The 27936-nt window shown below is 35.6% G+C and overlaps 1 protein-coding gene across 3 annotated transcripts in view; it reads right to left on the bottom strand.

Annotated features, from left to right (window-relative positions):
• MAGI2 (membrane associated guanylate kinase, WW and PDZ domain containing 2) overlaps positions 1-27936 on the bottom strand; it is a 776112-nt gene that overhangs the window by 531026 nt on the left and 217150 nt on the right. For all 3 annotated transcript variants that reach the window (XM_035549439.2, XM_050708167.1, XM_050708168.1), the window contains one exon: positions 20468-20584. In XM_035549439.2, coding sequence (XP_035405332.1) covers positions 20468-20584 — 117 coding nt within the window. The remainder of the gene's footprint in view (positions 1-20467; positions 20585-27936) is intronic.

Raw genomic sequence — 27936 nt, 5'->3', positions numbered from 1 at the left:
CTTCTACCATCCTGCTATAAAACTTTTCTGCTGAATTTGTCCTTATCATTGCCAATTCTCATAAAGTGGCATCAGTTGACATGTATGTTTGGGATATTGCCAAGGAACATCTCCGAAGTTCTCTTTCTATTCCTTCCTCTGGATTTTGGAGATATTCCTGTTTCCTCATATGAGGCATATTAAACCAGGCCATGTCTAAGCACTTCAGACTGTAAAGAGGTCTAGTCTGTACCTCAAAATTTCCAGAGATCCATGGAAATTTTGGGGTACAGAGCACTGCGAAATGCTACCGTGTGGAGAAAACTCCTTGAAAGCACAGTTCCCTCTATCATTTAGACAGAAGTGTTCCTCATTTTAAAAAGCATATCATTGCAATGTATTTTTGAACTTTCCCAGTACCCACAATGCATTTCAAATGCTTCATTTTCCAGAAACCATTGAAAAATGTTTGAGATGACACAAGCACAATCTACACATTAATTGGCAGCAGAAAATAATAATGATTGTTCTTTTCTTTACCATATCTTCACTGGGGTTTTCTATAGAATGTTACTGGCTTACCCAGCTGGTACATGAATGCCTGTTTGGCACAAAGATGACAAACTAATTGTCTCACATGTTATTAATTATTTCATGACTCACATAAGCTTTACACAAATACTATAAATAAACAACATAATCTCACTTTTATGACCACTGAGCTAGACATGCTCTAAACTAGGTTCTGTTTTTTCAGAATCTTTCTTACCTTTGTTTTCTGTAACATTTCAGCCTATTGGCTGTAGTTGCCAACACACATTTTATTATTGTCCTTTCCTCTAGCAACATCAGAATTTTGCATAAAAAAAAATTAATATGAGGTATTTGAAAAAAAAAAAGTAAATCTATGTGCAGAAAGCCTCCCTGATAGGACTTTTTAAAAAATTTTGTTTTTAATGTTTTAGGTGATAGTGGGTTTTCTACTACAAAATTGTTTCAGTGTTCACATTTCCTGTGTGTCATAGAAACTTTATATTTAAATGAGTTTGATTTTTTTTCCAGGTTATTGTTTAGTGTTGCTAGCACCATAAACAGGAAGAAAGCGATATATATATATATATTTAATGTTGTTTCTTCCAGAAAAAAAAAAAATCTTTTATGATTATCAGTACTCTGTAAGTTATGACAGAAGAACTTTATTAATTAGAAAATGTCTTAGTTTAGCAGTTGTTTTAATTCATCTTCTCTTGTATTTCTATTACAATGCAATTTTTAATGATCCTGTCCTGTATTTTCCCCACAGGATTGCCACTTCAATCAGTCTTGTAAAAATTAAAACCTCTTTTTCTCATTTATCATTCAGATCCTTATGTTCACCTCCTCCATTCACTCTTCTGCCATCTCTGAATCCATGATCACAAGCACCCACAGCTTGGTCTCACCTTCCTCTAAATCTCAGCTCCCATGCAGAAACCCTACATAAATGAGTGCACAAATCTAACCTGTCTGTAGTCTGAACAAGAATCTGCTTATCGAAGTTCATATGGCACCATATTCATACGCCACATGAAGACGGTAACTTTCTCTGGCTGAGTCCTACACTACTGCTGCAACCTCCCAGACTACTGCATTAGTTTACATCCAGCCAAACATTCCAGAGGAAACTCATGCCACATACCCAAAAATGTTTGGGCAGCTGCCTTCTCTGCTCTTTCTATTTTGAAGTCTTTGTCCTTGTCTCTGCCCTACTCATTCTGATCCTTCAGTACGTGTCATTGGTAGTAAGAGGATGGTTGGACCAGATGATATTGGAGGTCTTTTCCTACCTTCATGGTTCTATGATTCTATGACTCAGTGTCATCTTCCCTCCTCCCCCTGTTTGCTTGTTGCTGTCATCCACAGCCAAGCTGCAGGCCAATTCCATTAGCCATCCTCCTTGGACTGCTCATCCCACTTTTCTCTCCTGCACTTCATGATCTGCCACATTCATTGTGCTGACTCTAACATCCATGCAGTAATATATTTTCTACCTCTCCTGTCCTCTTTATACTTAAAATTATAATTCCGTGTTTCCACTGATCAAACGGATGTTTATGCAGCTCTCAGAAGATGATCAAATCCCAGTAGTGGATATCCTTTCCATCATCTCATCATTCATCACTGAAAACTTTTCCATCTTTTTCCATTCACTCTAACCATGCCTCTGACCCTAGTTAGCTCTTCCTTACCAAACTGTTGCCCTGGCTCACTCAAAACTGTTTCTTTCAGCCCTGCTTGTGCTGTTGTGAAATCTCTGGAAGAGCTTGAATTCCTTCTCCATCAAAGTCGTTCTTAGTCTAAAAATCATCAGTGAAAGGAGTTGAACTGAATAGTTTGATCCTCAAAACATCTTGGTTTACCACTGATTTCTTCAGAAGAATCATAAGCTACAATACAATCTTCCTTCTCTTGTCATAAAAATGTACTCTCTCCTTTCCTTCTTTTCTCTTTTTCCTTTTTCTACTGTTTTCTTCTTTCCTTCAAGGTAATGAACACCTTATGCCTATGCGAACAGTCCTAGACATGGTCCTATTACTCTGTCTCTGTTCACAGATGCATATCCAGCATAAAATAGTCCCAATCAAAATCACATTCATGAAAATGAGAAGATAGAAAATTGCAGCTTTTCACCCTGTTTTTAATTGAGATTGGTTCATCTGGACTTAGCTCTGAAGTATATTCTTGCGCCAGTTTTGTAACGGGAAGAGTAGGTAGATCTTCTGTTAAAGCTTCAACCAGGCATGTTATTGCTTATAATAGTGTTTAAACTACAACATGACATTTATTTTCACAGGTATGATTTAAGAAAAAAAAATAGCGAAAGTGACAGAAATGACCTTGGAAAATGAGTACGTTACCAGGCAGTAATTATGACAATCAGCACTTCACTAAGCTTCTGTTGAAAAATTAAACTGCAAAAGTAATTTTTTCAAAAACGTAAAAATAAATAAACAAATACAGTTCTCTTAATTTAAACTTGAGCGTTTGGTTTTTTTTTGTGACTTTTTTTCACTGTTGAATTGATGGTAACAGCATATTATTTAAAGAAAACAATAAAGCTACTGCTTTTCACATTTGCAACCTTTTACAACTCTACGATTATATTTTTACCTAATTTCTTTTGTAGTTGTGGAGAACAAAGCAGTTTACAATTCTCTATAGAAAAATGCTGCAAAACTACCAATTTAATTATTTTGATATTTCAGGAACATATTTAGCTCAGCAATGATTAAAGCTGTTTGTGCCAATCCATATCAGTGAAATCAAGGGAGCTGTTAGCATTCTGTATTCATTTGGAAATGGAACTCAATGTTTCCTGGCTATAAGAACAAGGTTAAAGCTTGAGACAGTGTTAATCTCCACAGCTCTCCAACAGTAACAAAATTATATTGATTGACATCAGCTGACAATAGGTTGCTGGTATATATTTAGAATAATGGAAACATTTAATAGTACAAACTTAAAATTCAGAGTACAGAATAAATTCAAAAAGAGGATGAAAATAGTTCTAGCTGCAGATCTAAATTGGCAACTAAATCAGTATGTTACAGCTTTTGATATCTCTCAGGTCTCCTGTTTTGCCAAAGTCCTTGTGAGTCCAGACTTTAGACCCTCATCTCACAGGCTGTATGTGTGGATCACCAAGGATGGATCCCTTCATATGAGCATTCCATGAGGGCATAGTGTTTTCTCTACATGTATGAATACAATAACTGCAGGCAGCATGAACATGCAACAACGTATATTATGCCTAATGTGACATTTATGTAGATTTAAATACCAGTGAATAAATAAGAAGTTTAGCCTGTTTTTTTGTTTTTTTGTTTTTTTTTTTTTGAAAGAAATAGCGTGGTGCATTATGCTTTAGCTGTCATGCACTGAATTTTTACTTGCATAATATAATAAAGGAGAAAAAAAAAGAAAAATAGATGAAACTGAAGAGAAAATTAAGTTAAAAAGTAGCTTCTTTACTTGCCAACTCCTTTTCTATGCATTTATGTAAAACAGGCTTATTCCTCAAAGCACCAAACAGCTCTAACAATAAGTATTTTTAGTTTTATGGCATTGTTCATCTGAAATATCTTGCAGAATCCTAGGCCAATATTCAAGTGTTCTGTATGAACAATACACAATAGCAGCATTATATATAATAAACAACAATGCTGTGGCACTACTATATTCATGGATAGAATGAAATATAGAAAAGCAAATCCTAGCCTCTGTGGAAGGAAAACAAGACCAAATTTTTAGCAAAATGATATTTATGCTCCTGCTGCTTGCAGAGAATGAACGCATATTTATTTATGGCTCTGATGAGTGAGGCCATACCTTCAGAGTATCCTCTGATAAGCTCTACTCTTCTTGCCCCTTCTCTATTTCAGAACTCATATGTGGGGCTGGATAGGGAAGGTGAGGCTGAACTCTTCACTGCTAGAGCCTCCCATGTTATAGGACTGTAGCTGTTGTCCTCTTCTCAAGCTTGTTATGGACACAGAGAGATGAGCAGTATATAGCCCAAATTTAACACAGCAGCTGGCCAGAATCATGAATCTAACCAAGGATAATGAGAAAATAACCCAAACACTGACTCCCAATCTTTTAAATAATCCTACACAGACCAAAACAAAATAAAATAACCTATATATGTGCTAAGAGATGTATTTTAAAAGTACTATGGTTGTCTTAATATAACAGCTGTTGAATAATATTTGCCAAGTTGATGCAATATTCTTCAGCTCCCAGAAGTGAAAATTGGGCTATATCATACAGAATCAGTTTTCTTATCTCAAGCTTGGCAGCACATGTCATTGGAAAGTAAGCTTGGAAGTAGACTTCTCTGAGAGATTCATAGAGCAGTGGAAACAAATCTAATGGAACATTTAACTATCTCGTATGTTTTTATAAGTGAAGTTGAAGGGAAAGAAATCCCTTGCCATCAGTCTTCAGGGTCACTACTGTCTATTCATTCCTAGGTGTCTTTTCTAGCACTGGCACAGACGTTGCTTTGAAAGGGGTAGGACTGTGCACTGTTGCTTCTGGTCAGCCTGTACTGGCCAAGGAAATTGTTCTGTCAGTGGTTCCAGGAACTCCACATGAGCATCTTCTGCAGCATTCCTTTAGGGTACCAAAGGACATTCAGGGTGTTACGGGAGAGACTACAGCAGTGCATAGAGTATTGTATGGAGACACACATTTCTCTGCTTGTCACAAGCTGCATTTCTGCACAATACTGTCTGAAAGGGGACAGTACACAACTTACAGGGAGCAGGGCAGCTCTGCAAAATGCTGTACACACATAGTATGAAACAAAATCTAAAGCAACCCATTTTAAATATTCCTTTCTCTCCCTAGCAAATTCTCTTTCTCTCCTCCTTCTCTGTTGTTACAGCACTGAATTAGAAGCACTTTCTACAAGCATATATTTAACACTTACAATGAAAAGAAAAGAAGAGATTTTCAACCTTGTGATATGATGCTAAAACAGAAGAATGTGGAGTGGAATGATGCAGCAGCACCAGAGCACTGCAGATCATCCTGTGCAGCTCCTCAGGTCCCTTGCATGAGCTAAGGGTACCTGCTAGGGCCCTTGTGTACAATGGGGTGATAGGTACCTCAGAAAATCTGGAAACCATTTATTTGATTTCTGGAAAAATCAGGTTGAGAATTTGGTTTTCATAACTACTCATGATTTTCTTATTTCTATACAACTCTTAAACCTTTATTAGTTCTTCTGGCCAGCTGCAAGGAGTGCTTTGTGCTTTAAGTTTAATGGACCTCACCACATTGATCTGTTTAAGCTTTAACTTTGACGGATTGTTAGTGTTCTGCAGATCATATCTTTAGAGGTGCTACATGGAATCTCTTAATGAAAGAAAATTAAGCTGCTATAAACATTGCTATATTGTCTGTGGAAGTGGTGCGTTATTTTACAAGACAGAGAAAGTTAAGGCCTCTAGTAATTTAATAAAATTCAACCAGGGACACAGAGAACTAAATTAATTCCCACTTCAACTCAATGAAAGTTCATGACAACATTTTACTTGAGCAGTAAAAACCACTCCAAGTTATGACTGTTCCTCTGTACATTTCCTACGTAACTTCATTTATGTTCTTACCTGATAGGCTAAAATCTCCACACAAGTAATTTTTTTTTTTTTTTTATGATGCCTATAACAGATTATGGTGGTAGCATTTCACCCTCCTTTTAAGATCATTCATGGGGGAAGGAAGGAAACAAAACAGTAATTGTTTCAGCAAAAGCTTCATGAAGTGGACCACAAAATATTCTGCCTTTTTAGTGTTTTTTTTTTGTTTGTTTGTTTGTTATTGTTTTTAAATGCATGCACAGTATATCCTGGTGATCCTCAGTTTAAAACAATTATCAATTTTTCAGATTGACTATTAAAAAAATGTAGAAGATTTTCAATAAAACACACAATCATGTACAAATTTATCTTCTGATAAACCTACACATTCCCTCCACCACCCAAATGGCTTCACAGACAGATGCCTTGTGGTCTGCCTGTGCTGTGTACCTAAAGACCAGCTATATGGCTATACCCCAGCTTGTTCAATGGGAGAATAACAGAGAGTTCTTGCATAAAGCTTCAAAAAGGCATAAAGCTACTATCTCTTCAAAAATTCTCTCTTAAAAATCAGCTTTTGTCTAGTTTCTGGTAACTGTTTATGAGCACAAACATTTCAAAAGCAGAATAAAAGACCAGTTATGGTACTTTACATTACAGTCCATGTCATAACGTGCCTTAAATGACAACAGCAATGCTGTGAGCCTCAGGTAGTTCTCACCCAAGTCATGAAGACTTTGCCTTTCTACAAGAACAGGATCTGGCCTTTGGCTGCAATGCATTTAAATGCATGCCCTCACCAACCTGTCTATGTTTTCAAGCTCAATGAAAAATACCATTAGAAGGTTTCAGTGACTAATGAGATGTAAGGAATTTATAAGGGCAGGTTTGCTTTTTAAACATGAAAGTGAGATAGCTATACATGAATGTTTAACACCTTTTTTACAGAGCTTTATCCATGACCTTGAAAGGCAGCACTGTAATGATTGTTACTTCTGTACACAATATTGTAACCTTATTTCTAGAATTTCAGGTAGAATCTTTAAATAAAGTCATTATTATATTCACTTGACCTAAAGTTACCAAAAGAAGATATATCATTGCCGTAGTTTATGAAGAGTTGGTCTATGTGCACACTGCTCACTGCATGAAGCCCTTACCGAAAAATTACAATGTCACTTCCAAGGTCTGTACTGTGCTAAAGGAAAAAGGACAAAGCTGCACTTCATTTCCCCCCATGACATGTCTGCCTTTCAGGTCATTCCACTGTTTGATGGACAAAAAAACATGAGGCTCAAGAAGTGAAACAATTTGTTTTTATAATAAACCCTTCTACTTTATCTTTTCCATTTTCCTTTACACTCCTCTTCTTTTGAGGTTCCTTCTTTTGTAGAAGAGAGAACATAAATCTGTAACCTTTTCTTTTAAAAAACAAACCTTTAATCTTTATTCAGAATTTTCTTTTATGATGCTAATGGAGGATTATACAAGAACTAACATTTTCTTATGTTTATTATTGTTGCTTGAGTCTTCCACACTTAATAAAAGAGGGACAAAAAGAGACAGTATAATTGCATCTTGCAGAAGCCTTCTCTTTTCTTTTAGGCTTTACTGCTTTTTCGGAACTTTTAAAAGAATTTCAATAAAATAGGAACTACTTTACAGAAATAAATTATTTAAAGAATAGAGCTTGGATATTTTCTCAACATAGTAGACAAAAAAAAAAAAAAAAAAAAAGAAAGGCTCTTAGAAACACAGTCCCTTGTAGACTTCAAATATCTTCTGGAACAAATGGAGACTAGTGGAAGTATGGTTACTGCTGAATCTCTCAGATATACTAGCCTTTCTTTCTCCAGTTTGGACAGAGCAGCTCTGTTTCAGGCCAGAAATAAACTTATATCTGAATCTGAAAAGTCTGAAAAGTAATAATCTCTACAAAATCCTACCAGACATTTCAGAATTGGGAGATGCAAATTGAGGATAATGACAGGAAAGAACAGGAGTAATTAAAAGCTCTCTTTTTGTAAAGATGATGAAAGCAAGAATTTTCTCCGAAATTCATCGCTCTCTTCCAGGACATGGTGTTATAAAGTACAAAAACAGAATGATAACTATTTTGTGACAGCTTTAAAACCCAGATTACTAAATTGTTTCTGGCTCTAATTATGATGTTTCTGAGTCAGTACAATTTTAAATGTGTATTTAGATAGTGGTGAGTTTGTGCCCAAATCACAAAACAAGTACAGATGCACTTGTCTTGTAGATAAAAGTGACTTATGATCCCAGGGCAAGTTTTGAAGCATTGTAGGAAATTATGATTATTTTTGAAGTACACAGAAAAATGAAGACTAAAATAATATAGCCATTATAGATTAAAATTATAGCCAACCTCATTCTACAAAAGGCAGAGGAAAAATCCTGTCCCAAAGACCTTGGTAAACAATAGGAAACCCTATATTATCCCAAATACTCCTTGAATGAAAACCTGAAGAGTAGAATGACTCACTCAGCTGTACATTTCACCATGTTCCCACAGGACTTGGAAAGAAAGAGGGAGAATTTTTTTTATTTATTTATTTTTTTTATCGTATGCTTGAGAATGTAGCTGTACCAGATTATCTAGAAGACATATAATCTGAGATATATTTGGGGAGGAGCCATGTCTATGATATAGAATAAAACTACAATGCTCTGTCACCTAAGCATTAGCTTTGGTGTAAGCCAACTTCTCCAACCTGTGTAAAACTTACAGACACAAGTTAAAAGTTTCTTTTCCTTCTTTTTTCTGCCCAGTGGATGGAGGCTTGGAGTCAAACACCAAAACACCAGCCTGGGGAGCAGAGAGTCTGCCAGAGTTTAGTAACACAGAGTCAACAACGTGAGGTGTTTGTCTCCTCTCTCCACCAGGTATGTTTTCAAACAAAAGCAATGACTTCTGTGCTTTTGTACAGTGTCTGGTTCATTTTACATGAACACCTATAAAATGTACCCCTTGGTGGACTTGAGCATTTGCCTTCACAGAATAAATCCTGACATGAGATAGGATATTGATGTGACTGCCCAGACCAATGTTTCAGGTGCACAAGAACTTGTATCAACAAAAATGTAAGCAGCTATGAATTTTCTCTCTCCATAAAGCTAGATGACAAAAGAGCATGGATTTTAATGACCACAAATCTAGACAAGTACCAAAAATCTACCTAAACCTATCTATGTCCCTCTGTGGATCTAACCTTGAGGTCCTTTATTGCTATGAAATATAAAGTAACTGGAGTATGAATAAGAACAATGGCTTAGGCACCAATGGCAGTTTTAGACATTTAAGTTGCTACATCCTATTTCACCGTGTTCAGACCCATGAAAACTCATATAGCTCCATAAGCTGTAAATACTGTGAAGATGTTGTTTTAGCTACAACTATATTAGCTTCTTCACAGTGGTATTTTTGGTAGTGATGGCTGCTACAGGAATTTGATGTGCTAACTCACACATGATTAGATACTGATGTTGCCAATGTATAAGTACATGTGTTTAAAGACGAATGATAAAACATGTACACTCCACAGACCTGGGATAACAAAGTGCTTTAGTGTAGTATTAATCCTTTGCCAAAAGCTACAAAATAACTGGAGAAGCCCCAGTCTGCTGATAACAATTTCAATTTCTTCTATTCATATACATGAAATGATTTTACCATCTTTTGCAAATAAATTGTTTCTATTCAGATAGGAAAAATGTATGCAGCCAGATGGGTCTCATTAGCTAGAAATGAGCAAAACACAGGACAACCAGGAGAAGCTGCATGATGATGGCAGATTGAGGAGCTTTGAACCAAGTTGTGCTAACTTGTGTATATTGCAACTGTTAACTGAGAATGTCAAGAACTCTATAACAACACTGTATAGGGATGTGTCCTTACAGCCTCTTTTTCCCTCTCTGTCAGGGCAAAAGAGAAAAAGGTTTTTTTATTATACAAGACTACACAAAACAGAACAGCTACACAGAGAATTACAGAGGATTTTCATGGACAGAAAGAAAAGACAGAGCCCTCACTCTTCACTGCATGTGTTTTCCAAAAAAGTGAAGGGAAGACAGCTGCTGCACCAGTATCCACTGATGCAGTGCTGATAACTTTCCACAGTTATGGAAGCAAATAGAACTTGCACAGGCTCAGAATCAGTGAGGATTTGATGTAGAGGCTTTTAATGATGACTATTATACAACTCAAAGAATGTTTGAGGTTGGAAGGACCTCTCAAAGTCATGAGTCCAATGCAGAATAGGCCAACTCTAAAGTAACGAGATTTTTACAGATGCTGCTACTGCTAACAGGAGATCTTACATAAAAACAGCCTCTGAAAAATTTTTTTGCCAAATTGCCATATTGAATGCCACTGTGGTTAAAAATTTTCAAAGAACTGAAGGTCATTAACTGATGGGCTAGTAGCCCATGAAGTAGTAAACCATAACAGGACAGAGCTCTGTGTGTGATTCCTGACACACCTGTGATCATGTTTTCCAGAAAGTTCTCTACAACTTCTTCTGCAGATAAAAAAAATAAAAATAAAATAGAATAAAAAAAAAAAAACAAAAGAAAAAAGAGGAATTCTATTTTTGCAAAAGGGACAGTTTTTTTTTTTATAATTAAAGCTTGAAGAGAAATGATGTTTTATGTTTCTATATGATTAAAAAATGCCAAAAGACAGGTCAAGAATCCAGTCGAGTAAGTACTAAGATGAGTTGAAGAAGAAAGCCTGTCAGTCAATCAAAACCAAAAATAGGAATCAGAAAATACAGATGACTTGAAATGAGTGGTGGAGTGCATTTTGTCCTTAGCAAAATGCCACTAGAACACGAGTAGAAATTAATCCATCAGCCACCTAGAGTAAATTTCAGTCTTTCCTACATATAAAGTGATCTACTATTTTTGTGAACAATTTGGAAATATCTTATAAATATGTTGCTGGTATTAATGATTACTTTCCACAAAATACAAATGAAATACATTCATAAAAAAATTCACATAATTTATTGTTATGAAATTTAATAATATAGATCTCTATAACTGGAAAACACATTGCTTTCAACAACCTTTTATATTTAAATGTTCATACCAACATTTTAAAATTTCAAGACAAGAATTTTAAAGCTGAAATTATAAGAATGTTTTTCATTTAAATCCATATCATTGCTTTCAGGGATACTTTTGAAATACAATCTGGAATCTCTGATTTTTTTATTTTTATTTTTTTTTTTACCAAAATGTATTTCTGCCATCTCCACAGTAAGAACATTTCCCTATTCAGTATCACTGAAATAAACTTGACAGAATGCTTTGAATAATCCATATTAGATTGATAGCTAGTCAAGAGGTTGATGTGTTAATAACAGTAATAGACTGGAAAAAGAAAAGTACATTGGATGGAATCAAAATATGGAGATACATGAAAAAGATGAAGTTGTTTCAAACCAGCATGGGACAAAAACAGGACAGTGGTACCCTCAGGGTGAAGTGAAATAAAAAGAAAAACACTTGCAGGGAAGAGTTTTCCTCATAACCATTTTCCACTAGTAAATTACAAATTAATCTCATGCCCACAGTTGAAACCAAAGCTTTATTTACTCTTCAGATGTTAAAAAGCACCTCTTCAATCTTCACTATTTCTTTCTTCCTCAAAAGACACTAGTATATTGACCTTGGCCTACTGTGCACAGAACGCTTGCAATTATTTCTTTTTTCATAAGACCAAGAAAATACGAGTGATACATTGTTCTATAAAGGCATGACAAAAATCTCAAAGATTCAAAAAACCTTTAAAATAGTCTCATTTATATAATCTAATTATTGCAATGTAGATGTGAGTTCCAAACTGAAGAACCTCTTCAAGGCAACTTCAATCCAAAAATTTCTAATGTTCTCCAATGAGCAGCATTACCCTTGCTTCACCACAAAACTTGTAAAAGTTGGTACATGCTTCTGCCTTTATATAAAGTACTTCAACTTCTCTTGGAAAATAAAAATAATATTTTGACCTTTTTGACTGCAGACGGAGGCATGAAAATGTAAACCAGATGTATCTAGAGGATATATTTTAAAATCTTTTAATATCAAGTAGATAAAAAAAAAAAAAGAAAAAAAAAAGTTAGAAATGCTAGGGTAGCTAATGTTCAATAATACTACGATTTTTAAAAATCCTAATAGGAATTCTCATAATTTCAAACAGTTTTGTTATTTCAGGAAAATGGTCACTAATAGTTCTTCAGGCCATCTTCAGGCTGGCAAAGCCTACTGTCGTAGGTATAGTCTCTATCTAGACTGCCCATACTTCAAGCTGCTTTACACGATTCAAGAGCTATGAGTTGTACTCACAAAATACGTTAATTGTGAACTCTTCTATTATTTATTGTTCTTGTTCCGTAGGGACAAGGTACTTTATCAGATTTATGCTACAGCCTTTCTAGTTTCCCTCTAGTTCTCAAATAATCAATAAGATTAGTGCCATCATCAAAATTCCTTTAAAACTGTCACTATCCTTCATCCCTTTGTATCATGTGAATTGGAGAATTCATTTTGCAACACTAGAAAGGCTCTTCAAAAATAAAAATGGATTCTTTGGGGCAATCAGCACAAATACTGTAACTAAACTTCTCATCTGGTATTCAACATGTTTTATATCTGTTATATAACATAAATAATTGCATGCAGATATGATTAGCAACCTGAGCTGCTTGCCAGAAACATTAGTATTTAAATCCTATGCTGGTTAACACCACTTGAGGAAGATATATGGTATTCTTTTGTAGGAAAACTGCTTTAAAATGGTCAGGTTTTGCAGTTTCAGAACTTGTTTTCTTGTTTTCTTTGAAATCACTGCAAAATCTTCTAGTGACTTCTGTGGTATTTTTATCAACGCCTTAGTTGATAGTGCATCAGGTTACCTGTTATACAAATAATTTGTATTGGCACTGAGGTACACAAAAGTTACTGATTTCGGATGGTTTTATTTTTAAAATGGGAGAGAAAAGTATGCTGTTTAAGGAAGAAAAAATGAGGGTATGAAAGGATGGAAAGAATGAGAGTGAACGGCAGAATTAGCAGTCATTTTCCTACAGATGTGATGTGGGTGCAAATAACTCTGAGAAACATAAGCTGTCGTAACTCTACAGCCAATGCAAATATCCTAATGTCTTCATAGAAACTTTGATGGGACATTCAAACTGTATATCTTAATCAGTACACAATTACTGCTCTTTATTTTATTATATCTTATTTCACTTCAAACTACACTTACATCTGACACATTCCATCTCCTCCTCATACATATATATATATTAGATATATATATTTGGATACCTCTTGTTTTAAGGCGAGTATTTAAAACAGATGAATGAGTCACTGAATAGCTGAGAGTTGATTTCTTCAGTAAGTGGAACTGTGAAATTCCTGAGCAAAGGTGACAAAAATGATGTGTGTTTTATCTCTCATGACTAACAAAAAGTTCAGTGTTTTCAATCAACCATGCAATTTGTAGATAAAGTTTGGGCATCTGTTTACACTAGATCTTAATTAAGATAAAATCATAATTCACTATATATATTGGGGGGGGGGGGGGGGAGGGGCTCTTTTCTAACAATCCTTCCCACTGATGACAATGCAGTGCCCACAGCCTGAACACACTCTAAACCAGAGCAATGCTTCATGCCTGCTGGCCTCAAGGTAAGTGCAGTGCTGTTATAGTACAACATCTGTTCTGAAACAGACAAAACCACCACCAATAAATTCACACAGAAAAGTCAAAACATGACACATAAGTCAATCACTTATAACCATACATTGCCTGTGTCTTTAGAGAAAAAGGTCAGTGTACTTTGTGCATTTCCAGGTGGTAACTGGGAAAGATGTTACATGTAGCAGTGGAAAAGAAAGGAAGGTCCATGGGGTTTAACCAATGCTCCATCTTGTGGAAGTCAATTCAGGCATTGTCTGTGCTGTGGGTGTATCTGTCTACTGTTCTTTGCCTCCTCTATTTAGGCTGTCAGTTATTTGAAGCAGTGACCTCTTCATAATCATCTGGTACCCATGGCTGTGCTTCATATAGCACAGTGAGGCCCTCGTCTCATGTAATTACCTGATTTGGTTTAATTTTGCTTGAGATACAAAAAAGGCTGAATATGCTGATGATTCTGCTTTAAATACACCTTGGCAGTGTGTTCCGGTAGATACACAACAATAAGAACATTTCCCTAGAGCTCTGCAATGCTCTATTCTGAGCCATCAAAGTCAAGACTAAGCAATAGCTAACACTTGTCTGAAAAAATAAAGTAGTCATTAAAGTTAGATACTGTTATTTCCAGTCATGTGGGCATTTCTTGTCAGTCTGGTGTGCTAAGCACAGGTTATTTTATCCTAAGAATAGATCCACATGACGTCAAAGTAGCAGATCTTTTAACAGATGATATCTGGACTTCCTAATTTTTTATTTATTTATTTATTTTTAGAACAAAGCTGTGCGCTGAATTTCCACTCTTGAAAGATACTTTTGACACTGAAGTAACTTATAAGGAAACATACAAAAACACCAGCAAGTCTGTTTCAAACATTCCCCTTTGTTCTTGGCTATATATGTTTTAGAAGACAAACAAAGTATTTTAAAAATGAAATTTGAAAGATCAATATAGATTAGTCAAATATAGCTCACATCCTTATTTAGAGCAGCAGAACTACAAACACAGCTCCTGAGTTGTGTGTTTTTTCACCCAATATGTGTTTGTTGCCCACTTCACTTATGCCACTCTTTCGTCTGCTCTGAAATCAGAAAATTCAGATGAAAACCCTGGTATTTAATTGGGATTTCCTTCAATATTTACCCGTTATTGTTAGCTCCTTTCTATAGTAACTCATATAAAATCAAAAAGTATTAGAAGTAATTCAAATTAATGTTCTATGATAACACCTATGAGGTCCAGTGCCGGGGAAGAGGGGCAGGAGAGGAAAGCTTCAGCATACTGTAGTACATACAAACCCAGAGGTTCCTTACTTCTTCTGATTTCTACCCATGAAAAAGGCTATGAATGACTACAGCCTCCTAATACAATGAACATCTCTGCCAGAGGGGAAAACACTGATTGTTGTGGAGAAGAAGCTTTCTCAAAGGTTGAAAGTGTGGAGTGAATTCCCCTGAGGCTGTGTCCTTACCACCCTGCAGCACTTTCTGTTCCAAGTAGAAACAAATTTTATTAGCTTCAATGTCTCAAAAAAACAAAACAAAACAAACAAACAAACAAACAAAGAAAAAACACAAATGGCACTACCTTTCGCATATATGACAAACAAAAGCAAGTCCAGCCACTTCACTGCATACACTTTATCTTCTAGGAAGTGGACTAGACAATAAACAGAAGAGCTTTGTAATGTATAACATTTAAACAGTACACAGACAATACTTCAGCATGTAGGTTAAATGTATTTATACATAGACTAGATTACATTAGAATAGAATAGAACAAAATCATGTTTGAAAATGTGGCTCTTATTTAAAGTCATTCACAATGTAATATAATAATGACCTAAGAATCTAATTATATACAGAAGATAGATAAAAATAAGAAATCACAGGAGAAAGGATGGATATTATTGTGTTCATAGATTCCAAATTTGCAGTTCAGTGAGTTGCCCATATTCACCTAACAGAGAGCAATCATAATGCCAATAGGCAGACTAAGCAAAGGAAAGAATTATTATCACTATTTCATATGTGGAGAACTGCAGCACATAATGACTATATTTCTTGCCCGTGGTCACTCACATACAGAACGTGGCTGAGTCACAAACTGAACCTTTCTTCCTACATAGCTGACAATTTTTTGAAATAATCCATCCTCCCTACAAGACTGCTGTGCTAATAGTAATACTGTTATCCAGTGCAACAAGCCAGCACTGCACACCAAGTTCTCTCAAATTGTCATCACTGTTGTTTTTCTAAACATAAGCACTAGGAAGGAAATGTCTTCATCCCCATCCCCCTCCCCCCCCGTCCTTTTTTTTTTCCTTTTTTTTATTTCACGTTTTCGCTTCTGAAACGTGGCCCAACTTCTGGGCTGCAACTGCCACTGGTGTAAATCAGTGCAGTGGGATAGAGTATTTCATTTGAGCAACTCCAATTACTACTGTTGTTCTGATGTTATATCCCAGAGGATATATCAGTGGTAATCTCTTCAAATTAATAGACGATTTTTTAATTCTACGAATCAGCTTGTCATTGTTTGACTTTTTACACTGCTGTTTAATCAGAATGACTTCCACTATCATTTCATATTCCCTGTCTGGGAGGGAAGCATACAGACTATTTTCAACCACAGATCCGCTATTTTGCAAGCTCTTAAGAAAGCAAAATTTGCAATTTCTTGCAAGGACATATCAAAGGAGACAGGAATGACCATGACGGTCACTACCAAAACTGCTTTCCTGTCACATATTATCCTCAAAGTTTCATTCTTGTTATGACATGAAATTTGAGTCCTCTTCTTTCAGTAAGACTAGAAAGGTGCTTGCTGACATAACAACTGCAGTTTAATTACAGTACTACCAAGCACAAGGTTCAGCATGACTAAATTGTTGTCTGCCTGTAACACTCACAGTACTAGATGTGTTTTGTGCCCTTTCTCTTAGTGAAATGTGGACAGAAATTCAAATATTGCTTGCTTGTATTTAACAACTACCACATCTTACCATGAATATTTCTCTGTATTGTAGTACAGCTCAGTGGTCAGTGCTCCTAAAAAACTTATGAATAAATTTAGGGTATGAAACCTGTGCTTAAAACCCATACAACTGAAAGGGGAAAAGAAAATGCATGAGACAAACTTCAGTCAGGTTTTCTGGATATAGAGAGCTGTGAACTCTTCTTTCTCCTAGAACTGCCTTTTATTTTCTTTTGCTTTCCTCCGAGATCCTCAGCATACTTCTCATATGTATTTTTGGTTTCTCAACACTGGAAGTCCAGTCCTCCTGCCTGAATTAAAACAAGTGCTGTACCTTGACAGAAGACCAGTGTCTGTCTTCTAAAGAGTACATATTTCCTTGTATATTATTTGTCATACTGTATCTTTAAAAAAGTTTCGGTTTCTTGACCTTGCCTCTTGAAAGCTTTATTGCTTTTCTAACTCAGCTTCAAATTAATGGAACTTTTTCTTCATTTTCTTGTTTATGTATCAGTTTCATTACTGCTGTCACACAGCTCTGGGGACAGAGCTAGTTAACAGCTGCATCTCAACTGCTGCAAATACAATCGCACGTTCTGCCCTGGGATATATGTGTGTAATTCCTGTTGACAATGCAGTGAAAATCAATTTCATATGGCACTGTGAACTGCAGCCACTTATGGAAGGCAGTATTTGACTCTTAGGGTTACATGGTCATTTCTAGTTTTGTAGAAAGCAGCACCACAGTACTAAAAATAGGGAAATGCAAGGAACACAAAACCAAGCAGTTCATCCTATCCATAGGGGCCAGTTCCAGAGGGCAGAACTGATCCCTTATTCTCATATCTTGCATTCCTTGCCCATCCACCTTTGATGCACACAGGGTAAAATATAATTTAAAATTCAAATTCTTATCCAGTAAATACCATTTTACCTGATCTAACTACATTTGGCTTATCTTGATTTAAAACGTGTATGGATTTGGTTCTCTGCTTCCTAGTTTCACAGAAAACACTTATTCATTTTATGTAAGTGAAAGATGTCTTAGTCTGACCTGGAAAGCCTATGGCTGAGCAATCAGTGGTCATGCCCACTGCATTGCTAGGGCCAGTGCTGTCAATCTTAACAAAAAGCAAAGAACAGTAAAAACTTAAGGTCAAGGACCCTCTTACAAACATTCATCTGGTTTCACTGGCAACTGTACCTCAATAACTGAGGAAAGTTTGTATGTGTGTTTTTAAAGGGAAAAGGTTGTCACCTATTTTTCAGATTTGTTCTGTTTATGTTACAACCTTGTCATTGGAAAAAAAGGCTACGTTATCTGCAGTTGGCTCTCTATATATTTTTCTGCACAAGAATTTGACCAACTGAATGCTGCTTTTGCTGTGTCAACATTTGATGCAAGATTTGTAATGAGCATGTGGTTAGTCTCCTCATTATTCAGTGAACTTGTGGGCGATGTTATAGTCACTTAAATATTACCGCTTCATACTAGAGAAATCTCCCTACCAGTTGTTAAGTACAGTGTTCAGAACCATTACTGTCAGCCTACATTGAGAGCTTCCAAAACAAAGGACTGCCAAAAAACAAATACTTCCTAAAGGACAAAATTTTGAATATCAGCACCCTTGGAAAGTAAGTTCACAATTCAAAAATTAGTTAATTTATATGGGAAAAAAAAAAAAAAGGAACAGAGTTTTGATCATTTTCCCTCCGAAACAGGAATGTTGGAGACAGAAGAAAATTGCATTAAAAAAAGATTCTTCTCAATTATGATTGAAGGGAAATCTGGGTTACAATCTGTGTGAGGGTGTCCTTTTCACCCACTTGATTACGGAAGCTGCTTTAGCAAACCACAGATCATCCTGACTTCTTTTGTTAATTTCTTTTTCCCAGAACACAGCCATTTTTATAGGATTTTCAAGAAAATTTCAAAGAAAATATGTCATTTGCTCTTGGACACTATTTATTCTTTCACTCCTATCGAAAAGATTCTTCCACTCCATCCAAGAACATACCTGCTTACCTCATGATTCAGAAGCTGTCATCCATGTCACTCTAAAATTTTTGAAAATCTGGTTCTTTCTTAAAACTGCTCAAAATGTAATATGATAATAACTCAAGAATCTAACCACATATGATGACACAGAAGATGAATAAATCACAGCAGAAAGGAGAGGTAGTCTTGAGTGTTCATAGGTTTCAAATTGTGGTCTTTGTGGTTGCAGTGCTCCTGTTTGAACGATAAATTTGTTCCTGCTGGTACTGTATTTCACTTGACCAATGAGAACATTTTATTATTGCCTTGATTAAGATAAACAAACAAACAAATAAACAGAGTTATCATGCCCTACTGCCCATACACAGTATCTGTTACACATGTGCAATACTTGTAATATTGTTGGTTTTTCCTTTGTTTAAATCTGGATCTCCAGCATTAAGAAGTGTGTGGTGGGACTACAATAAGTATACTGTTATGCTAATGAACACCCAGGCACCTTAAGAAGAGGGATTTAATCTCAAAACGTCTTTGTACTTGCCTCTGCATTTCAGGTCTGATGTTTCTTAGCACCTTCAGACAAATCTAATTCACCACAAATGTCACAGAGATACAGTGTTTCTGATTTTCTGTGTACAGGTAATCTACAGGTAATCATTCTTTATTTTTTTTGTCCACATTCCTTTCTAATAAGGGATGAATGGAACCCCTCAAATTAAGACATTGTATTTATCTGTCTTCAGATTTCAAAAGAAAACAGATGTAAGCCTCTTTTTTTGGTACTTTAAAGCTCCATTCTTTAATGTAATGAAAGAATGTAGCATTCAAAAGTATGTTGTGACATAATTCAAAGGTGCTCCTTTTCTTTGCCAGAAAAGGTCTGCTTTCAACAGAAGCACCATTTTTATTTTATTTTTGTCTACCAAGCAACTGTTTTATGAGGGAGGAATACCAGAACTTCATTCCAACACAAATGATATATCATCTGTCCACCAAGAAGATCTGTTCTGAAAGGCATGGCTCTGATGGTCTGACATGGCTTATATTAGTCTGCTTAATTTCATGTCTACTGCAGAAATAGGTGAAAACTTTCAATAGCTATAAAATGATACTAGAAGTTTCAGAACATTTTATAGATACCACTCACTCACACAACAACAAAACTAACACATATGCACATTCTGAACTTTCATTGCCATGCCAGCTGCACTTAAACTACAAGATTTCCTACTTCGCATGTTTCTTCTGTTGCCTTTTTGCATTTTAAACCCCACAGTACTATTCAGTAAAGTATCATGGTGAAATACGATACAGATCAAACTCTCTCTGTCGGACATCAATTTAACCAGCCCAGAAAAGTGTTTTTTTCTTTAAATTTGTGCTTTCTAAAACTGCAGAAGAAAAAGATTATTCTTCTACAGCCACAGTTTATGAGAGCTCCAACTTTGAAAACACCATGCAGTTTCAGAAATTAATTCAGAATTAGACTGTTCAGTTCCACAGCGATGGCACGGAAGACACGAACCAAGCCATTAATCTATTTACAGGGAGACTGCTTCATCTACAGTCCACCTCTCAGCACTTTGCAAATGGCCTCAGCAGCATTAATTCAGACAGTCTGTTGCCACTAAGAAAACACACTTGTTCATCTCCACCATACTCACATGGCACCGTGCGGAGGTAGAGATTGTCTCTTATGATCTGCTGGAGCTCATGGTCCACCGAACCTTTCTGGAACCGTAAATTGAGGTAGTGACGAAGGTCCTTATCAACGATGCCTCCTGTCAAGGAAAAGAAAAATGAAAAGATGATTTAAAAGTATATTGCTTTGAAAGAACCAATGAATCACTTGTAAAGTCTTGGTGCCTCATTTTCCTTCATGTTTCTGTCAAGACAGATGACAGAAGCACAAAGTTCTCTAGTTATGGCATGTAGTTGGTATAATATTATTTAGTACTGATTACTGTAAAGGTTAAAAACAGCTAATGATAATTGGCTAAATCTGTACAGTTGAGAAAATACAGTGAGGTGTCTTTTTTTTTTTTTTCCTGCACAACTGGTAACATTATTATTACATAGTGACATGCATATATATCTGTATAACACATTATTAGGTATTATGTTCCCTGTGACCATGGACCAATTTTCTACCTATTTATTGAACCAAAAAAATGTTTAAAATGTCTCTGCAGTGTTCAGTGTTTTCAATACAAGTCTAACCAGAATAAAACACAGTTAAACTAGTTATTATCTGTAATTAATGACCATACAAATATGATAAAATATTTTGTGTTATTTATTTCTAATGAAATATGTGCTCACATATGAAAAAGACACCATAACAAACCAGGGTACATATTTTATTTCTACCACCGAAAAGAGTCATTAGTAATATAACATCTTAGGATAGCACTGCAAACAAATGTGGAAAAAAGAATTGAGTTTAAAACCCAGTATTTGCCATTTTAACCATAAATTCAGAAGAAAACAACTAAAAGTATTGTTTAGCTAATGACTGGTGTATCTCGGTCCACTATTACAGGTATATATATATCTATATAATCTAACATGATTAATAAATATTTCCTGATATATTTCCTCTCCATTTCTTTTAACCTGGAGTATGGATCATATTTATAATTACGGGAAAAATTCTATAAATAACTGCATTTCTTCCTTCTCTGAAATATTGACATAAGAAAAGTATGGGAAATCATTACAACACTGAGTTCTGAGACGTATTGCCAAGATGAGAAATTGTAATCAGATAGCTCTCTAACTTGTTGCTTCATAAATTCAACCTTAAAATACTTTTTAAAATGGCATTTGCTATTGAAACACCTGCCAAATGTCTTATTGACTTGGACTCTCTAAAGATTTTCCTGTAAAAAGGAACAAATAATATTCCCACCAAATTATTTGAAAGTCACTGAAGAGCACAAATGGTTATAAATTAAAATATATTAAAATATATTTCTCCTTGCAGCTATTCTTATTTATCTCTCAATTACAAGTCCATAATCTTATTATTGTTGCTCTTTGTCAATAACTTCAAAACCTTTTGTGCCAGGTTTATAAAAAGCTTATAAATAATTTCCATCATCCTTAGCTCAAGGCAAAAACCAGCAGACTTTCATAATAAAAAATAAAAAAAGAAGAAAAAAAAAAGAAATACAAAAAAAATCCCTCACTCATAACAGACACAAAGAAATACCTGTGTGTCCAGTTCCCAGATGCTGAGAATCCCCATACAGATCTCTGTTGTTCCAGGATCCAGGCTGAGCCACTTAGTCCACTACTTTGATACCCCTAACCCTTTTTCTCGCAACGAGCTGTCTTTGCAGACCAGACCATCCTTACTCCTGTTATTTTTTTTAACAAGATTTCAGTGGAGGTGAAGGCTAGAGGAGGCTGCAGAAAGACATTCTGCTCCTGATCAGGTTTTGCTGTCCTTTCTGATCGGCTGCAGAGAATAAAGGTCCTGCAGCTCTTGCTCTTCTTGCTCTAATATACAGAACATGCCCAGTGATGCAGATGCTTTCTGGCAGCCTGAGAAAATGCCAGCTCAAGAACAACAGCTGTAGCCTGCCCGCTGACATAAACCTGAATCATTCCACTTATGACATAAGTAAGTTTAGGAGTCTACACAGATTTCTGACCCTCTAAGTGATTTTTTTATTTTGTTTCAAACACAGCCATTTACTTCACCGTGTGTTAACAAATGCACTAAAACCTCCTAAGCATTTCATAAAGAGTCACCTGATATTTTTGCCTAAATGCTTATTCCACACTGGATTATAAAAACATATATTTACAAGAGGAGGAGTCTACAGCCTTGTTTGGGTTACACACACATTAAAATGCAAAAGTTTGTAACAAAAGTAAGACTTGAACATCATGCAGGAGGGTAAAAACAAACAAACAAACAAAAACCTTGCCAGCTTCTTAGCAGAAGTGAAACATATGCAATCATTCTCATTATCTGAGTATATACTCTAACAGGAGCAAAGTCTATTTTAAAGAGCAGTCAGATGAACTACAGACCGTACATGTACTATTGACAAATTTCCTTCTTCAAAACTCATTGTATTCTCACCTAATTGACATTTTTCAGTTCTTTGGGCATAAGCTACCCTTTTGTTGAATCTGGTATAACAATGAATTTTAAATCTTAGAAAGTATGAAAAATAAAATGGCTCCAGAGTCCTGAACAGCAGATGCAATATTTTTAATTCATTCCCCCAGTTGTCACTCTTATGTTTTTCTTCCCTAAAAACCTTTGTTGCTTTACCAGATGCTTGTCAAAAGCATATCTGATTTGACTCCAGATGTGCTTTCCAGATATTTATAATGCTGGACAGGAACTTTTGAGCAGCCTGATCCTTTTAAAGTACAAGCAGAAGAAAATGTAACATCTGTAGTTTGGGGCCCTAAGAAACTATAGTGATTCACAAGAATGTAAAACAGCTTTGATTTAACAGCACTGAACTAGACCTCATGTTACAGAATAGAGAAATCAAAAATAACATGACAGGAGAAGGAAAAATAATAGGACTATGTCCTTCAAAAGGTTGAAACAACAGATTGAAAATCATATTAGTTGGTTCACTTTCACGGGAAAAATGAAATTTAGTGGCATTATCAATAAGTTTGAAGAAAGAGAAGCAGTCAGAAAACAGCAGTCACTGTTTTTACAGAAAGTAACACCACGCCACTAATTAGTGGCGCAAGCCATTTGCAATCTATTTAGACAAGTGTCAGGTACCCAGGACTGACATGATTTCTGGAAAATTCAACTTTCTCTTTTTTCAATTTTCTCTTTTCACAGTACATTTAAAACCACTGAGATGTTGAAAAAATCCAGACATGAACCTAAGCTTGTGGTTTTCTGTTATTCCCTGAGGTCCACAGTGGAGCACCTCAGAGAGATGCTCAGAGGCTGCCGGTGCCCGTAGTGTCGTGCCACCAGCCCTAAGGCAGCTCAACAACAGCTCACAAGAAAGAGCTCAGAAACAAGGAGTTTACGAAGGCTACATCCTGCTCACTGTGTGTGACAATGAAAGGAAAAGCCATTGTATGTAAGTGGTATTACACAGCATAAGCTTTAAAAACCCAGTCCGGAGACCATAATTAAAAATGTTCTTTGACCGCTGCCACAGGAGGAGGCTGATAACTGCACAACAACCATTCACCAGCTTGCAGCCACGAGGGGTGTTGTTTTTTTTTTCTTTTTCCTGGCTTGAGGCTTCAGTTTCATTCACTCCAATGAATCCCATTGCTTTGCTAGCTGGGAAATATAGGATGTGAATTAAATACTTCCAGTAATGATCTCTTTCATAATGTATGTTTTAGGTGCAGATACCAATCATGACGGCAAACTCATAACCAAGAATGAATTTGACTCCATAGATTATAAAAGTAGATACCACTTGGTTGAACTAAAAAATGCTCTGTTTGCATATTTTACTCATGAATTTAATGAGTAAAGTATATCTTTTTATGGTTTTAATATATTAATGTCAAGTTTCCTTCCCTTCTCAAAATTTAGCAGCAAAGCCCAATCAAAAAAGAAATGCAATAAAGAACATGCATACAAAAGCATATTGAACAGTTTGCAGCTCATTAAAAGATTCAAAACTGAAGAAGGTAATTGCCATTTCTGAGAAAATGACAGAGATAAATGTAAGGAGGGCTATAATTTTCTCTAGCTCTAAATATTGCAGGGAATTTGTTTTGTTTAGTTTTGTTTGTAACTTTCCATTCGGTATACCACAGATGTTTCAGATGGAGTATACTCTGGTATTTTATTTTTCAGTGATGGACTACTTGCAAAACATGAACACCCCTCTTGTTGTTCCCACTATGTCACCTCTAAATATTTTACTTCTTATACTTAACACAATTTTTATGGTTATAACTTCTCAACAATATTCACCTATTACTGTTTTCTCATCTTCTCATCTCTTCTCATAACATTTTAGTGAAGTGAATTCCCAAAATCTGGTGTGCTCCATTGTTGTTTGTTTGTTTGTTTGTTTGTTTTTTAACTCATTTTTTTAACTTTTTAATTTTTTTAACTCATTGTTTTTTTAGTCATTACATCTCAACCAAGAATAATTTGCCTTGAAAATATTTCAGCTTCCCTAGATTCTATAAATAGTTCTGGTTTGAAAAATCTACGAGTAAGCAAACCTCTCATATCTAGATTAGATAGTACATGACCTGTGTCTGAGAAAAATAAAGGAAATAACTTAGGGCATGTACCTTGCAAAAATGAACAAACATTTTTTTTAGTATAAACTGCCTCCCTTCTTCTATTGCCCTACTTGCATGAATCCATGTCTCCCCTTTTTTTCAACAAGCTCCCAATTCTGACTGTAAATATGGGACACCTATATTTGGCCAGGTCAAAAGCTCTGGCTTAATAGGCTTAATAGGCTTTCACCAGTTTGAGCAGGACTAACTGACTCGAATAACCCCCAAATTCAGGTGTAATCTGGAACTTTAGATTACTAGTGTGATGTGCCTCCCTGGGCATCTGACGATTTTTTTCTTTACATCTTCAGTAAAAGACATAGTTTGGTGCATGCCAGAATAACTTCTCTTTCATTCACAGATGATCCAACTGACCTTTCAGTCATTGGCCCAAATTACTGACTAATTATTATTAGCCCAAATGACTTCTTTATTCATTAGCCTAAAGGACTTTGTTTAAACAGGAATATCTAGTTTATTTGTTCTTTTCCCTACTGATGAGATTAAAAAGTCTTTTGTCCATGGCAGTGGCTGCAAGAAGTATTTTTTGTGACCCTGTAACAGCTCTATAAAGAAAATCAAGACCATCATGAATAAAAACCTGAGCATATGGTTTAATTGCTCATTTCTGAATATTTTTGGAAATGGTCCAGTGAGAATTCAGAATACCTGAAATTATCATGTACAACTTCTTTCAGTCATCTCCATCAATTCAGTGACATCTTGCCCACATACCTACAAAAATTTCTATGACTTTTTCATTCTGGCATATAAGGCCTAACCTGGAGTGACCTATAATTCCTCCTCCAGTCCTTTTCTCCTGACCACCACCACTTGAGGCTTGTATAAGCAATAAATAAATAAATAAATAAAATAAAATAAAATAAAAAAATAAATCAGTAAAACATTAGTTGTTTTGTTTGCAATTAAATGCAGCAAAGCAAACTTGAGCAGTGGTGGGGGACTGGCAGTACATAGCAGAGAGAAAGTCCATGTCAGAAAGGACTCCAAAACATGACTGACTTCTCACTGCTAAAGTAATTGAAAAGATTTTAAACTTAAAACAAACAAACAAAAAAAAACAACAACAAAAAAACAAACAACCAAAAACATCAACTGTCACATCTCCTCTTCTCTCAAAGCTTCTTCCCCAGATGGCCCTCTCAGGAGAAGAGTAATATTCTCCCCTCCTGAGAGCTCCACCTAACCCATAACTAAGTTTGTGAACAAGAGATAAAATATACTCACTAGACATTTTTTTCATTAGTTGAATAATATTTTCTAGCAATAAACCCCCAAAAAATATCCATAAAAAGTATCAATTAAAGGAGACCTGATGATTAACACTGTTCATATGAATTGCTAGTGTCTGTACTACAAACATCTTAAACAAATGTCCTACTGAGTACATGATCAATAAAGATGACATGCATATAACATTTCAGAACTAGTATGAAATGATTTGTTTTATTTTTTATTTTTTTAACAGTAACAAAAAATAAAATCATTACGAATATTCCAAAGTAATAACACAAACTCTGGATTAGATTTTTTAAGGATTGGTTATTAAAATGCAGCCTGCAGCTAAGTCTGTTATTTAAAGGAAAATATTCTCAACAGAACTACTTAGTACTCAGGGGAATATAAATATGAATTTTGGCACTTCACTTATCATTGTATATTCAACCCTGTTAGTTACTTCAGGTTTCCAGGTAAAGTATATAATCTCTATAACAGTATTCTGAAAACAGTATAACAACACTTTAGTAAATTGCAAGAAGCATGTATTACATTCCAGTCATTAGCTGAAGATTGTACATTTTAATCTTTAAAGCTTTTCTATCCCTACATTAAACTCTGTGGGTCTTCTTTGAACTTCTGTCTGTCTTCCACTACTACCTTCAGCCAAGTCTGCCATCAGACATCTTATCTGGCAAATCTCAAAACATCAGGGGTGAGCTATCATCACTGTGAAATATGTAGTAAGATAAAGCGGGACAGAGAAACAAGTGGGAATTTTAAAGGAAAATTAGACTTCTCAGGAAGAAAATTAATTTCTTTCATACTTGGAACTACACCAATAAATTCAATTTCATGATCCTTTACTGGAGATCTATGTAAATTTCAAGAGTAAAGACTTTGGAAAATAATAGATCATGGGGCTCTCTAAGCATCAAATATGATGAAAGACATTGAGATTTAGTTTATTAATTGGGAAATGGCCTTCTCTTTTAATAGCCTATTATTTTGTAGCCTTTCCTTTTCTCTTTATTGTATTGATATTACTTTTTCTTTTTTTCTTTTTTTTTTGCTTATTGATCTTTTGTATTATATATCACTTACACATATTTTGTGCCCCCCCACCCCCCCGGCATTTCCATCCTTAGATTCCACCTTTTATAGCCCCCTCCTAGCATTTCAAATTTAAGGATTTGATATCCTTGTAGGACAAATTGCATAAGTATGGTACAGAATGCAGACTGTGTTAATAAAACAACAAAATCTAGCCAAAAAATGAAAAAAATTTCTCCACAACAGGTCCCTTAGCACTTAGATATGGATGTATGTCTATATACAAGTAGCAATTCCCTAATGTCTGTAGGAGATGTGCTCCTCCTGCTCTTCCTGGACTGAGACAAGCTGAGGTTTTAATACTCTCTGACCTAACTCAGCTTTCTGCCTTGCTGAGGATGGAAGTATTGTCACTGCCTGAGGACAACCTGGGTTTGGTTCAATGCCCTCTGACACCCATCCTCAGGCAGGTGCTACTGGGGCAGTCTGAGTAAGGACTACAACAATGGGACACCCCACAGCAGCAAAAGGTGGACGCCAGGGGAAGAGTGACCCTTGGAATAATGTGAAAGTATATCTTGTGTGG

The sequence above is a fragment of the Cygnus atratus genome, chromosome 1 (genome assembly GCF_013377495.2).
Source record: "Cygnus atratus isolate AKBS03 ecotype Queensland, Australia chromosome 1, CAtr_DNAZoo_HiC_assembly, whole genome shotgun sequence".
In the NCBI taxonomy this organism is placed as follows: domain Eukaryota; kingdom Metazoa; phylum Chordata; class Aves; order Anseriformes; family Anatidae; genus Cygnus; species Cygnus atratus.
This window is presented reverse-complemented; position numbering and strand designations above follow the sequence as displayed.